This window comes from Cnephaeus nilssonii (genome assembly GCF_951640355.1).
Source record: "Cnephaeus nilssonii genome assembly, chromosome: 15".
Taxonomy (NCBI): Eukaryota; Metazoa; Chordata; class Mammalia; order Chiroptera; family Vespertilionidae; genus Cnephaeus; species Cnephaeus nilssonii.
Genome location: NC_137086.1, coordinates 11319538 through 11335390, shown reverse-complemented (window position 1 = coordinate 11335390; position 15853 = coordinate 11319538). Strand labels below are relative to the sequence as shown.

Sequence of the window (15853 nt, the reverse complement as noted above, 5' to 3'; positions counted from 1 at the left end):
GGAGATGCCCACGGCAGCTCCTCTCCAGGAGCTCATGGACAGGGAGGCGGCACTGCGGCCGCTCCACACGGGATCCTTCCCCGCCACCTGCCAGCTCCCTCCTCCTGGGCCAGGACGCACACACTCACTGGTATTTCTCCAGGGCTGCGTACAGACCATCCCAGAGGTTCTGCTTGGAGCGAGGGATCACCGTGGCCAGGGCCTTCCAGTAGTCGGAGTCCTTGGAGTTATCGCGCATGGCCTTCAACTTCACTGGTGCCCGAAAGTCCCTGAAGGTTAAGGGCACTGGTGCCATCAAGTCCAGCGGGCACCACCCAGGCCCCCAGGCACTTCAGTCACAGTGCCTGTCCCTCACAGACTCACAGCCTTTCCACCGGTCACCTTCCCAATCAGTTATGCATGCCAACCGGCGGACCACTGGTGGTCTGTGAGGTCCGAAAGGTTGGCGGCTGCTGATTCAAGCTAATCGGGTTATGGAGACTCGGAAAGGACACACGCTTGTCATCACTGTCCCTGATTCCTGGTGCATGGTCACCTGTGGGAGCACCACTGGAGTTTATCCAGCCTCTTTCTCTCAATCAGTTTACCTCACTGGCTTTAAGCTCATTCCTATGCCCGTTTCTCTCACTAACGCATCCAAAACAGCTCTCAAACTCTGTCATCGCCTCTCCATCCACTCTAGGACAGCCTTAATCCAGGATAGCACCTCCCGGCTGCCCATCGCTCTCCTTGTGCCCAACATCACCCCCTCCCTGTCGCCAAAATGATCTCTCCAAAATGCAAGTCTAATCCCGGCTCCCCCGCTGCTTAAGGTTTGTTTCTAGCTCTGTCCACTAAAGGGTGAAGACCAAGATCTTGGGCGCACAGTAGGCAGGCTTTCCGAGATCTGACCTGGCTCTCCCACCCACCAGCCCACTAACCAGATCCCGACACTCGAGCCATACCTCCCTGTTATGATGCTTGCCTCCCCCAGGCCTTTCCCCGGGCTGTGACATCCTGAAATGCCCTTTCCTCCCCTCTATCCAGCCAAGAAAACCCAGTTCCAGGGCCAGCCTCTCCTAACGCCCTCTCTGACAAGCCAAATGGAGTTGACCACGGCCTCCTCTGAGCAAGGTGACACCCTGCAAATGCGTTGACAATCATTCTGATCACGGGGTGTTATTCCCACGGGGCCTACACATAGCAGACTCCAACGAATGGGTAAACGAATGAGTGAATGGTGAATGAGATCGCTTCAATGCCCCAGCTCTTTCGTCATAATGCCCACTGATTCCTCCAGCCCGCCCCTGGGACATCCCTTTCCTCACTCCCCAAGTTCTTGCTCAGCAGCCTCTTCTGCACTCGCTGGCATCTGCTTGGCCCTTCCTCCCACCCAGCTTCCCCCATCAGGCAGGACCGCCACCCCGCAGCCCACCTGGGCTTCTTCAGGCCCTTGACAAAGGCCTCCAGAATCTTAAGGACATCGTTGGGGTGGATGAGCCTGGGAGAAGTGGGGGCCTCCTCCTCTTCCACAATGCTTTCCGCCTCCTCTTCCTCCAGACTTTCCTCCTCCTCCTCCTCCTCCTCCTCCTCCTTCTCCTCTTCCTCCTCCTTCTTCTCCTCTTCCTTCTTCTGCTTCTCCTCCTCCTCCTCCTCCTCCTCCTCTTCCCCCTTGTGGACTGGCGGCTCTGCCGGCTCCAGTGCTGGCATCAGGTTGTCTCCCTCCTGTGGGGGTGACAGATTCTGGGGGATGATCTGGAGCAAGGTGCCAGAGGAAACTATGGATTGGGGATATACAAGCATGAGTGTATAAAGATAGACGGGGGAAAAAAACAGAAAATTTTATAGAAGTTACAGAAAAGATCAAAGGGATGCATTTACACTAGAAAAGAAGTAGGAGGAAGAGTGGAAAAGAGGGGGGATGGGACCAGGCAGAGGCAAATGGGGGCTTCAGAAGAATGATAAAGCTCTATTTCTAAATCAGGGTGCACAGGGGCTCCTCTTATTGATATTCAGAAAGCTTGCATGATATATACCTCCTTTTGAATCATAAGACAAAAGAAATTCTATTTTAATTTTTAAATTTCAAAAAATTCAAAAATTCTTCCTACTCCTGTTTCTCAGTTCATTCAGTTTATTTCCCACAGACAAACCATGTTGTCAGTTTCTTATATATCCTTTCAAAGAGATATTATGTCCATACAAGCAAATACTTTTCCATCCCATTTTTACATAAATGATACTATCCAACATACATAACTCTGCACTGCCTTTTTCACATACCAATAAACCTTAGTGATCTTATTGAATAACTACACAATGAACTGTTTGTTCCTTTTTACAGCTGCATAGTATTCCATTGTGCAGATGCACCATCTATTATCTAATCCATTGTGTAGATGCACCATCTATTATCTAATCCATTGTGTAGATGCACCATCTATTATCTAATCCATTGTGTAGATGCTCCATCTATTATCTAATCCATTGTGTAGATGCACCATCTATTACCTAATCCATTGTGCAGATGCTCCATCTATTATCTAATCCATTGTGTAGATGCACCATCTATTATCTAATCCATTGTGTAGATGCTCCATCTATTATCTAATCCATTGTGTAGATGCACCAAATGATGGAAATTCAGGTTGTCTCCAATCTTCTGCCATTTCAAATAATGCTGCAATGAATAAGCTACAATAAACATATTTCAAATGTGTGTATATGTGTATATATGTATATATATGTATGTATACATTTGTGTATGTATATATATATATGTGTATATATATATATATGTATATATGCACACACTGAGTGGCCAGATTATTATGATCTCTGAACGCATAATATCTGGCCACTTAGTGTGTGTATGTATGTGTGTGTGTGTATGTATGTATGTGTGTGTGTGTGTGTGTGTGTGTGTGTGTATACTCCGGAAAATACGGCACCTGTATCCCGCCCCCCCCCCCCCCCCCCCCCCCCCCCCCCCCCCCCCCCCCGCAAGCCGCTGTCCCAGTGCTGGAGTTGAGAGTGAGTACCGTATTTTCCGGCGTATAAGACCCCCGACTTTTGAGAAGATTTTCCTGGGTTAAAAAGTTGTCTTATATGCCGGAAAATATGATATATATATGAGGCCTGGTGCATGGATTCGTGCATGGGTGGGGTCCAGCCAGCCTGGCCAGGGGAAGGGGACATGGGCGCTTGGCCGGCCTGCCTGCTGGTCGAACTCCTGGTCAAGGGGACAATTTGTATATTAGCCTTTTATTATATACTAGAGGCCCGGTGCATGAAATTCATGCACGGAGGGTGGTTCTTCAGCCCGGCCTGCACCCTCTCCAATCTGGGACCCACCGGGGGATGTCCAACTAAACCGGTAGTTGGACATCCCTCTTGCAATCCGGAACAACTGACTCCTGACCACTTGCCTGCCTGCCTGCCTGATCACCCCTCACCCCTCTGACTGCCTCTGCCCAATTACCCCTAACCCCTCTGCCTGCCAGCCTGATCGCCCCTACCTTGCCCCCCTGCCAGCCTGATCACCCCTACCTTGCCCCCGATTTCCTGATCGCCCCTAACCTCTCTGCCTGCCTGCCTGATCGCCCCTAACTGCCTCTGCCTGCCTGCCTGATTGCCCCTAACTGCCCTCCCCTGCTGGCCTGATCATGCCCCCAAATGCCCTACTCTGCCTGCCTGATCTCGCCCCCAACTGCCCTCCCCTGCCGACTTGGTCTCACACCCAACTGCCCTCCCCGGCCGGCCTGATCTCCCCTAACTGCCTCTGACTCGGCCCCCACCACCATGGCTTTGTCCGGAAGGAAGTTGGGCATCTGGAAGATGGCCGGTTGACCTAGTCTAATTAGCATATTACCCTTTTATTAGTATAGAGGATATACACTGAGGGGCCAGATTATTATGCATTCAAAGATCATAATAATCTGGCCACTCAGTGTATATATATATCCTAAAAGAGGGCTTGCGTGGTAAGTAAGGTGTATGCCGTTTTGTAATAATTGTACTGCCAAATTGCCCTCCAAGGAAGCTGCGACCGTTTACTCTCCAACTGGCAACTTGTGCGTGTGCCTGTTTCCCACACCTCAGGTTCTCAAACTTGCAGATTTTTGCCAGCCTAACGGGTGAAAATATGTTTGAGCAGTTTCAATCTGCATTTCTCTTATTACGAGAAAGCCTCATTATATATATTTTATACGGTTAAAAGTTATTCGTATTGCCTCTTCTACGAGGTGTTAAAATGTTCTGATCCCTTGTCTGCTCCATTGAGTTGTTGGTCTGTTTCTTATTGGTTTATGGGAATTCTTTATATATTAAGGAAATCTGCCCTTAACTGTCATGAGTTTAAAGTATTTTTTCGCAGCTGTCATGAATATCTTAACTTTACTTAGAGTGATTTTTACTCTACAGAGTTTTTTAACACACTCAAATATATCCTTTTTTTCCCTTCCCCACACCCCCTTACTGTGCACCTCACTTCGGTGCCTGCAGCCCGCCGGCAGAGGCCAGCAGTGGTTCGAGGCCACCGTGGGCCCTGGCGTTGCGCGCCGTGGGTCTTCTTCTTTACGGCTTCTGGCCTTTGTCCACACAATCAACTCTTTTTGGGAAGCATATCAGGACACTCACACGTTAGGGGCTAGCAATACTAAAAACACCTTTTAAATTCAAGTGTTTAACTTTTAAATTGAAATCTTACATTTTTATCATGATGACTTTCTCAAAATAGTCCATTACAATCCAGATGGGCATTCTAAATGGGCTCAGCGTCACAGGCAAGTGCTACGGACCAATCACCGATCACCGGGTGGGCCCGGGTCTCACCGGGAGGCCTGGCTGTGAGGGAGGGCCTCCATGTGAGACCAGCCCCTCATCCCAGCCATGCTTCCTTCGCAAACAGAAAAGGCGACACTAATAAAGGACGCTGACTTACTCTCCCTGCCTGAAACCCTCGCTGCTTCTGTAACAATATCACTCCGGGGTGGCAGGGCCTCCGGGGGCTTCCAGGGAGATGTAAAATGCTCTCTTCGCCACTGCCCCCACCTCACCTGGCTGGAGAGATGCTGAGCTCGGTATCTGAGGAAGAAATTCACCAGTTTGTATAAGTCGTCCTCGCTCTCAATGCTCAGGGCCTGCGGGGGAAACAGAAAGACGCTCAAACACCAACCACTTCAGGAGGCCACCTGCCGCCGGGCGTGGCGGGCCCTCAGCTCCTGAGAGCAAGAGGCTTGGCTGGCTCCCCTCCCATCCCTGGCGCCTGCCGTGGCCGGAGGAGCCGCCACTCCGTGGTGAGCAGGGCCGGGGGAGCGGCCACTCCACACGGGGCAGCGCAGGGGACGCCTGTGTCAGGATGGAGTCAAGGCGCAGAGTCAGGACCTGCTCCACATGATGCTAACGGGCCGGACTCGCATCTGAGCTCAGGGCTTGGGGGGTGAGGCGGGGGGAGGAGGAGGTGGAGATCTGCAGCCTGAGGGCCGGGCCACGAGAGAGGAGCCGCAGGGGGAAAGGCCAGGGATGGGCGAGACCTCAGTGACCGAGGCCGGCTGGTGGCGTGGCGAGTAAGGAGAGGGACGGAAGGGACATGAGCCCAGGGAGGCGGGGGAGACCCACGTGGACCCGGGGCGGAGGCAATGTTGGGGAAGCAGGCGGCAGCCTTAGCATGAGCCCCCACCCACCCGTGTCCACGCCGGTGGGACTCACGGAGAAGACGGCGTCCAGCCTCAGCAGGTAGCACTCGCTCTTCTCCAGCGGCTGCAGGAGGCTCAGCAGCTTGCTCTCGATGAGGAAGCCCTGGGGACGGGACACGGCATCTCCGCTCAGAGACGGCTCAGGAGGAGTCCCGGTCTGCAGCCGCCTCTGCGCGCCCAGCCAGGGAGACCTCGGAGCAGAGGCCCCGGGCGAGCCCAGGCGGCGGGTCCCCCGGGAAGGCCTTCGCGGGACGCCGTGGCGCCCGTCCCAGGGACCCAGCCAGTCCTCACCACGGACTCAGTCCCCCACCTCAGGAGGGTGCTGGCTCATCACCCACAAGGCCCTGGGTGAACCCCCGGGTTGCCCACAGCAGTCCTGACCTGACCCAGTCACAGATTCCCACCCCCCAATGTCACTTCACTGCCATGCAGAATATAGAGCACGGCAGCAGGCAGGGAGGGGGGCAGCTGGCAGGGAGGGGGACAGTGGGGAGGTGGGCACTGGAAGCGACCTGCGACCGAGAGGGGGCCCCTCCAGCCGCCTCCTTCAGCAGGAGCTGCCTCAGGGCCAGGAGCCAGCCTTGGGGCCAAAGAAAACGGTCCCAGCTGCCCCCAGGGGTGGGCGGCTGTGACCCCTCTCCATCTCTCCCATCACCTCAAAACTGAAATCAAAGGAACACCCATCACGCCTGGTAACCACCCCACCTCCGGCTGAGCCAGCTCCGAGGCAGCCCTTCCCTGAGCCAGCGGGTTCTGCTCTCAGGCAGTGCGGCGGCCAGGCCGGCACACCCAGGTCATCCACGGCCCAGCAGCTCCCGGAGAAGGCGGGGCAGGCGTGGCCACCGTCCTGGGCAGGCGGGCTCATGGAGGCGACACTGGTGCCTTCCCTTGCAGAATGAATGAGCATCTTGTTTTCAGTAGCAGGAGCCTGGCCTACGCCGGCCTCACACGCTAAGGGAGAACCACCTGCCAGCTGAGCCAGCTCCGAGGCACGGCCTGTGAGCGTCCCCCAGCAATCCTCCCGAGGGCAGCCCACGCCTGTCTGTGAGTGTCCCCCAGCAATCCTCCCAAGGGCAGTCCACGCCTGTCTGTGAGCGTCCCCCAGCAATCCTCCCGAGGGCCAGTCCACGCCTGTCTGTGAGCGTCCCCCAGCAATACTCCCAAGGGCAGTCCACGCCTGTCTGTGAGTGTCCCCCAGCAATCCTCCCGAGGGCCACGCCTGTCTGTGAGTGTCCCCCAGCAATACTCCCGAGGGCAGTCCACGCCTGCTCCAGCCGCAGCTGACCCGTCAGAAGAGCCCACAGGAAGCGACAGCAGGAAGTCGGCACAGCCACCCCCGCCCCCCACCCCCCGAAGCCCCTCTGCCGAGGCCCCTCACCGTCTCGTCACACAGGAGCATCAGGATCTTTCTGGTCGTGCTCGCTGAAACCTGCTTGGGCAGGTCCAGGTAAGACTCTAGTTCTAGACTCTCTTCCGACCCCTCCTCTTCTGCAGACGGGCGTAGAGAGAAGAGCGAGAGGGGAAGGAAAAGGGGGTCGTTCCTTGGCCTGGTTGACGTTGAGAAACTCAAACGTCTTCCCTTGAGAGAATTCACCTCCTAAGAAGCCCCTTTAAGGCGCTGGCAAGTCTCTTCAGCTGAAGAAAGCCGATTATGTGGGGAAAACAGGTCGGAATAAGAGACTATCTGGAGAATTCGGCCATTTGTGGACAGGTTATATTGCCCACTTTTCCAAATCCCATCTACCTGGAAACATCTCACTCAAAATCCAGCCATGGCCGGGAAGTGGGCGCTCCAGACAGCATGAGCCGATTCACTCGTGTTCCAGAGCTCCGCCCAGCAGACTCGCCACCTGGTTTCTAACCCTCAGCAGGTGGGAAGCAGCCGGTCTACGGTCTGCGGGTGGGAAAGTGGCTGCCTCACAAAGAACATCACCATCAAGAACCGGGAGCTGATAGCAAGAGGCAACCATTTTCTTCACTGAAATTGAATACTTTTAAGTGTTTTAGACTATATTGTTCTTCATCTGAAAATAGGAACAAAACCATTGTACACACAGGTTTTACTAGTTGTTCGAGAGGCAAAATGAGATAAGCTACATGAAGAGAATTTGAAATGACAACATATGAAATTGCTGGTTGGAACGCACAGTGGTACCACCCTATAGCGCCATATCCAACAAAACTGCAGAGGCGTTGACCCTCTGATCCAGCACATGCAGGAGGCAAGCAATCAATGTGTCTCATATCCATTGGTTGCCTTTGCACATGCCCCGGCCAGGGCTGGGGATCGAACCTGCAACCAAGGTACATGCCCTTGCCCGGAATCAAACCCAGGACCCTTCAGTCCACAGGCTGATGCTCTTTCCACTGAGCCAAACCAACTAGGACAATGTTTCTCTCTGTGTGTGTTTCTCTCTCTCTCTCTCTCTCTCTCTCTCTCTCTCTCTCTCTCTCTCCCCCACTCCCTCCCTCCCTCCCTCCCTCCCCCCTTCCCTTCAGTATTCTCTCTAAAAATCAATGGAAAACATATCCGTGGGTGAAGATTAACCAAAAAATAAAGTAAGTGCCATTCCCTATGAAAAAGAACCAGGTCTCCTTAGAGAAGTGGCTGCTTCCAAACTTGAAGCAGGAAAAGTATCCTGTGAGCCTGGAACCTCTGGTCCTTCTGGAAGCCAGGAAGCTGTCCAAGACCACGGGGGATGGGGAGGGGGGAGGTGTCTAAAGGACCCAGAAGGCAACATGACGAGACTCCCGCTGGCCAAAGATGGGACAAGTTGAGCATCAGTAACAGTAATAATTGCAGTCAACCAAAACATTCTCCAATTTGTTTAAACCCATGTGTTTACAAAGATGCTTTCTGATATATACAAAACCTCACTGGTGACCTTGGGAAGATGCTAGAGCCCCAACCCATTTATTCTGCAAAGAGGGGAATAGAGAAAGAATAAGCATCTATCCTGCTTTTCCCCGTACAAACTGTATCTCGGAGCCACAAGCAGTTGACGAGGGGGAGATTCTCTTTTCGGAAGGGTCCCGTCTAATAAGTGATGGCATTGTGATCAAATTTAGAATATCGCCGTTTTGCAGCCCCTCGTGCCGTTCGTGGATCTTGCGCAATGACTGCTAACATCGCAGCGAGAGAGACAGCCTGACATGGAGGTCACAGCAGTGCCCTTAGCAAAAACAACTCAAACCCGAATCGGACACCAGGCTTCGACATCCAACTTCCCGTTTCTGATACAGGGGGGAGGGTAGCGCTCTAAATTAGAGACGTAAAAGCCGTGCCTGCCCATCACACCCTACAGACCTCTTAGCTATGCGGCCTCTCCCCCTTCTCTGGACTGCAGCTGCCTTGTCTGGAGAACGAATGGGGGCCCGGGGTCCTCAGAAGGCCCCTCCCGCCGGGATCCTGTTGTCGTCACCTGTTTGTACCAGCACTTCCTCTAAGATCTGTGTGGCGGACTTCTGCTGCTGCTGAAACAGAGGCCCCACGTTCTTCAGGAACCACAAGTCGGGTGCCGTCCAGGGAAGGCCCAGGTGCTGCGTGTGGATGATCCTGTCGACATCGAAGGCTCTGCTGATCAGGCCCTTCGCTTCCTCTTCATTCATCACCCAAAATTCCCGAAACTTCTCCTCGTCGATGAGAACAAAATGCCTGCGAAGGAGAGTTACTGAGCCTGGTCAGCTGACCCCAGGACCTGGCTAGGGTCCCTTCAATTAGTAGGAGAGCAAGATCCGAGACAGAATTGGGGTAAATCCTGGGCCTGGCCCAATCTCTTGGGCCCCTGACCCTCACCCATGACAGACTGAAAGCCATCCCAGGAAGTCGCAAGAAAAGGGAGGTGACGTGCAAGTAGAGGAACAGGAAGACAGCACAAAGGGCTCTTCGGTGCCCGGGCCCAGCTCCAAAAAAAAAAAAAAAGCTGCTGATATCAAAGCCGAGTGAAACCACGGCCACCACCAACCCGACCCCGGCAGCCGCTGTTTGGCCCCAGGCCCCTGACATGCCTCATGGCTTTCTGCAGCTCCTTGAATTGTATCACCAGGCGTTTGTAGTCTGAGGTCAGCGACTGGTTCTCCTCCTGAAACTGCTTTATCTGCTTGGCGTACTTGGACCGCAGGTTGTTCAGCACGTCATGCAGGCTGGGTGGAAGAGGGAATGGTCAGTGCTGCTGAGGAGAAGGCGTGATGTCCTCGCATCTACTTCGCTGGGTTCTGTGAACCCAGGACCAGACGTGGGCGGGCAGAAAACCCTCCCACGGAGTCCCCAGCGCAGCTCCAGCTGTGATCAAGGGGAGGAAGGCAGCAGGGGGCCATGGGAGCAGCCAGAACTCAAACGCATTTAAAACCCGCCCAGAGTCAAAACCAGTTTGGCTCAGTGGATAGAGCGCCGGCCTGCGGACTGAGGGGTCCCAGGTTCGATTCCGGTCAAGGGCATGTACTTTGGTTGCGGGCACATCCCCAGGAGGGGGTGTGCAGGAGGCAGCTGATCAATGTTTCTCTCTCATCAATGTTTCTAACTCTCCCTCTCCCTTCCTCTCTGTAAAAAATCAATAAAATATATTAACAAACAAAGAAAACCCGCCCAGAAGCCCACACCCACCAAGAGGCCACCTCCTATGCAAGAGTGTGACGGCATTTTCCTCAACACACCATTTGTCAGTGTCTCTACCCAGCACCAACCTCACTTATTAAAACCTCGACCTCTGACCTCCTGAAATAAGGCCGATAGGAAGGAAAAAACTAAAACTGTGCATCACAAGCCTATGATAGATGAGTCCTCCGTTCTCAAAGAGCTGATACTGTTAACAGGTCCAATAACTCATTCATTCATTCATCAAACATGAAAGGTCCCTTCCGTGCCAAAAATCTGTTCCAACACAGAGATGAATAAGAGATATCCCTCCAGTCGGAGACCAAGACAAACATTAATTCCGGGGCGGTGTGAGCAATGCTCTAGGAGACTCACACCAGTGCCGGGGGAGCCCCGCGGGGAGGCGTCTGACTGCCCCTGGCCTGCAGGGCGGGGAGTGGCCACGGGTTCCAGCACAGTGACGGACGGACAGCCTGGCCAGTGGAGCGCCCCGCCTCCCTGCTCACAGGAGCTCTGCGCATGGAAACTTGTCGCATGAAATATGCATGGCAGGCACCGCTCTGAGACCCGGGACCGAGCTTCAGACTTCAAACTACTGGAGCGGTGTCTGATGTCAGTGCCCCATTTACACAGGAACCGAGAGCTCGAAGGCTGACATAGTTGAACTTGGAAAATTCTAAAAATAACGTTTTCCCTCTGAAGCATCGTTCTGAAATAATCAGAAGGTCCCTAAAACACAGACACTCATCATTCATATTTTCATCCTCCATGATAAGTGAAAATGAGTTAACTTGGTCTCTGATAAAAAATAATAAAAAAAGGAAGTATCTAATTCATTTTCTTTTTTTAAAATATATTCTTATTGATTTCAGAGAGGAAGGGGAGAGGAAGCGATAGAAACATCAAATGATGACAGAGAATCAGTGATCGGCTGCCTCCTGCGCGCCCCCTACTGGGGATCGAGCCCGAAACCCAGGGATGTGCCCTTGACTGGGAATCAAACCATGATCTCCTGATTCATAGCCTCCATGCTCAACCACTGAGCCACACCGGCCGGGCTAATTCATTTTCTTAACTATAGCATTCTAGGAGACTCTTCATGTATAGGCGTCAAAAAAAATTTTTTAGTAGCCATCCCAAAGTGTTTTTTCAACGTTATTTAGTAAAGGGGTTTCTTTGTGCCATCGGATTACAGAAGCCAATGAAACAAAGATAAACCCCCGTGGCATCCTGGTGGTCTGACAAGGCAGCAGGAAAGGAGTGGACGGGAAGGAATGGCTGCAAGTCAAGGCCTCGGTGCCTGGCCGGCAGCTAGGGACGAAGGGGCGTGAGGAGGGGGCTGGAAACCTGGGCAGGTCAGCAAGGCCCGTTCCAGAGAGCGTGTCCTGGAGATGACCGGGACCCTTCCAGGTGAAGCGAGGAGGTGAGGCTGGGATTAGGAACATGAACTTGGCAGTCGTAACAAAGGAGTGATATTCAAAGCCGTGAGACTGATGTTCAGGGCACTGAAATTTAAAAAGGGAGTGGGGGGGTGGCGCAAGGGGGTAAAATGCTTTCTAGAATAACTTCTCAGGCAAGAAAAAGCAGAACCACCCAAGGAAACAATTGGGAATAAAATGAGAAAGAAGAGCATGTCTTTAACATCGTGCAAACCAGAGGAGAACATTTCCGAGCTTCGGTACCCAACAACACCAGGACAAGGCCTGAGGGAAAGCTGGCATCACTGGCACCCTACAGAGGGAAGTTTCTGTCCAACGATGGGGTCACAGGTCAAACTGTGAATGTTGGAGGAGGGCGGAGGGGCCAACGGTGAGGAAAGGAAGAAGGAGAAAGGAAGCAAGAAGAGAAAAAAGACAGTGTGTGCACAGAGCAGCAGCAGGGTCGGTGGGAGGGTTTTCAAGAGAAGGGACACCGTGTAGGTGTGACATGAGAGGGAAGAGCCCGTGGAGACGGTGGTGGGGATGGTGCCGCTCACGGTTCTGCCACGTGGATCGAACCCACGCTCAGCCTCCCCACTTCCTCCCTCCCATCCTACCAAGCTCCCTTCCCCCACTGTGCAAACTCCCTATCCAACATCTACCTCTCTGATCCCTCCCGCTCTGCCCTGGGACCTGCCACTTCCCCACGTTCCCGGCTCACTTTTTGCTGGAAACTTTCCTAGGAGGAGGTGGGGGAGAGCAGAACCAGTTGAATGTATTATCTTTTCTTAAAAAAAAAAAAAAAATCTCCTGTAATAAAGTCAGTTCTGTTTTTTACAGTTGATACTCCTACAAAAGGGAAGCGTTCAAGCCCACCCTCTTTCCAGCATGACGGGCCCAGGAGAAGGGCGTGCGCGCCAGCTCACCGGTTCATCTTCCTCTTCTGCTGGGACTTAATCACCGTGCTCTCTTCGTCTCTCTTCTTCAGCACCTGGAAGTTGTACTCTAACTTCTCTTGGTTTAGCTGGTAAGTTGCTTTCATTTGCTGAAGCTGTTGCTCGAGAATCTAAAGTTCAAGTTTTAAAAAAATAATACTCACTGGCCCTGGTGTAATTCGTTACACCTGAGGGTCCCTGATGGCGCTTTCTGGAGTCAGACCAGCGTAACCTTAAGGACACATGTCCCACCTGAATCCTTAGAAAATCATCATGAGGGGCAAGTTGAAGGCCAACCAGAAAAATATATATAAATCGTGCAACTACAAGCTATCCCTCTGGCGCATCAGAGATCTGAGTCACCCCCTAGAAATACCGTCAAGGTTAATGTTACCATGGAAACCTGCAGTGTTCCCACTCTGACCTTCCCATTGGCAGGGTTAGCGTTTAGCAGACCATGTTCATTTTAAAGGAGGACAGACACACCATCCTTACTTTTGGGGTTCCCATTAGCTGTATTCATGCACTCAGCAAATATAGGGTGTCCCCAAAAATGTATACACACACTTTGAGTAATTATAAAAGCAGTGTTTATTAAAATACATTCCATTTTTCCAAATTGGGCTATCGGCCGTTGAAGTGTGCGTTCCTTTTGGGGGACACCCTGTATTGACTGAGTGCCTATAGGGTATGTCAGACACTTTACTGGGTGCTGCTGGGAGAACACTGAGAGAAAGGCGCAGTCCTGCCCTGTCCAGGAGAGAGACAGATAACAGGGGACAGATAAGAATTAAGAGAGGGGCAAGCACAGGGTGGCATGGGGCCAATGAGAGGAGTACTTTCGAGGCCAGGGCAGGTACCCCTGAAAAGATGGCATCAGCATGCCTCCCTGAGACCTGGAGAGTGTGTAGGAGTTACTCTGGTGGAGGTACACCTGAGAGGAGAAGGTTCTAGAGAGACAGCTTTAGGGAAACCCTGAGCACTTTAAGATTGAGGTCTGAGGCGGAGGATGGCCAGAAATGAGGCTGACAGAGCGGCAGGGCCTGACCAAGCCGGGACCCGGACGCTTCATCCTGAAGGCAATGGAGGGCCCCTCGCGATGTGAGGCAGAAGAGTGGAGTGACCGGTCCAGGCGGGGCAGAGACACCATGCTGGCAGCCGGTGGGAGAAGGATCAGAGGGGGCAAGCGGGAGGCAGGGCAGATACAGCCAGGCGAGCCCGTGCCCTTCTGGGTGGAGATGCAGGAAGCAGGATGCACGTGAGTGTAGCCAGACCTGGAAAAGCAGCGACAGGTCACAGCTCTTTCTACCTCCCCAGCTCCCTCCGCCAGGCCGCAGACCTTTGTCAGGGCGTCCGCAGAGGAAGTGACCTCAGCAGCTATCGAGGCCCCCTGTGCGCCATCCTCACGGAGGGCCTGGCCCGGAGGTGAGGCGGAGGAGGACCAAGGTGCTGTGACACTTTGTCAGAGGGCGTCACTTCCGGGTCCCTGTGGAATCCGGTGAGTCCCACCTTGTAACTGGAGGAATTAGTCAGCAGTGCCCTACTTCACTCTCCCGGGGACTTTAAACTCCGTTCAGGGACAAGGTTTTGACTGGCCCCTTCAGAACGGCCCCATCTATTCTTTAACAACTGGTCAATGAAGACCCACACTGGTCACTGGAATGATAACCAGCTGTGCCTCTCCATTTCTCTGCTTGTTTAGTCAAATTCTTATTTACTTTGACTAGTTATATGGTTTTCTTTGTAACAACGTTTCCTGGTTGAGAAGCTAGTATTTGCTCATTATAGAAAATACAGTAAGGAGAAAGAAGAAGACATAGGAGAGGGGGAGGAAAAACTACCCATAATTCACTTCCCAAAGGCAACTCTGTTAACATATTGACATGTGTCTTTCCAGTGTCCTTTACATTTTATATCCTATTTTTCTCCCTTAATATTACAACATAAGAATTGTCCATGTTTCCCTAACCGGTTTGGCTCAGTGGATAGAGCGTCGGCCTGGGGACTCAAGGGTCCCAGGTTCGATTCCGGTCAAGGGCATGTACCTTGGTTGTGGGCACATCCCCAGTAGAGGGTGTGCAAGAGGCAGCTGATGTTTCTCTCTCATCAATGTTTGTAACTCTCTCACCCTCTCCCTTCCTCTCTGCAAAAATCAGTAAAATATATTTAAAATAAAAGAATTATCCATGTTAATCAAGTTTTATTGACATCATTTTAATGGTGCATACTTTTATATAATAACTTATCATATATGAAGTATGTATGGGATATTTATATCATACTTTACCATGTCCCTATAATTGTGCATTTATATTGTTTTGATCATTTTAAATATTAACATAATCCTGGGAACAAATGGATATAAAACCTTTTGGGTATTTTTTTTTCTTAAACTAGATTCTCAGAAGTGAAATCACTAGGTCAAAGGTTCTCAATAAATGGCTTTCCGAAGGGCAATGTATGGTTGACACTCCCACTGGCCGTGTGTGCACACGCCCCTCCCCACACCCTGTCAGCACAGAGCGCTGCACAGGGCAGGCTACGCGGTTCTAAGGGCAGGCCCGGCCCTTGGGCGGGGTGCTTGGGGTGGGGCCGGGAGCTGCCCGGAGCTGCACCCCACTCTTCCCGAGCATGATTCAACGTAATTTGAAAACTTCTGACTTGAACAACATCCCAAAGGGCCTACGGGAGATGCTGAGAGTGCAGCCTCTGTTCAGGTGCAATCATCCTGGCCGGTCCCAGGCTGAGTGCCTCTCAGCCCTGCGCCCTCTGGGGATCTTCCAGGGAGGGGCTTGGGGCAGCTCTTCCTGCAGAGCTGCAATGGTTTATGCCTCCGTGACCCAAATGAAACCCGTCTTCCCGCTGCCAACGCAACCAGCCCTGCACATGTGGGGGAGGGGATTGATCCATGAGGTGGCATAGCTCAAAGTCCAACAGAAAAGCTCCAGGTTGGATGGTGACAACCGGAGAAAGTAGGAACCTACGCGGAGGAGGAGGAGGGTCTCCAGAGCTGCTCTGGATTTGGAAGGACAATGAGTGGCTGTTCCGGTCTTCCCTCTGATCGTGGGGAGCCCCAGGCCCCGGAGCGCCTGGATGTCTGCTCCGATGATGCCCAGGGAATGCTCCTCATAGCTCTGCAATAAGCCCCTATCACTGAGACGTCACTTCCCCAACTCCCCCAAACACAGGACTAGTGACTCGCTCACCTCCATCCTCCACGAACACAACTTA

The 15853-nt window shown here is 52.5% G+C and overlaps 1 protein-coding gene across 2 annotated transcripts in view; it reads right to left on the bottom strand.

Moving 5' to 3' along the window:
* The window catches only part of DRC1 (dynein regulatory complex subunit 1), a 32683-nt gene that overhangs the window by 1731 nt on the left and 15099 nt on the right, over window positions 1–15853 (bottom strand). Inside the window, exons 8-15 of one of the 2 annotated variants that reach the window (XM_079792144.1) lie at window positions 12614–12753; window positions 9684–9818; window positions 9098–9330; window positions 7054–7163; window positions 5689–5778; window positions 5037–5120; window positions 1415–1704; window positions 129–269 (exon numbers count right to left, since the gene is read on the bottom strand). In XM_079792144.1, the coding sequence (XP_079648270.1) occupies window positions 129–269; window positions 1415–1704; window positions 5037–5120; window positions 5689–5778; window positions 7054–7163; window positions 9098–9330; window positions 9684–9818; window positions 12614–12753 (1223 nt within the window). Of the gene's footprint in view, window positions 1–128; window positions 270–331; window positions 536–1414; window positions 1705–5036; window positions 5121–5688; window positions 5779–7053; window positions 7164–9097; window positions 9331–9683; window positions 9819–12613; window positions 12754–15853 lie in introns of those variants that run through there. The other variant, XM_079792145.1, reaches the window with a different exon arrangement.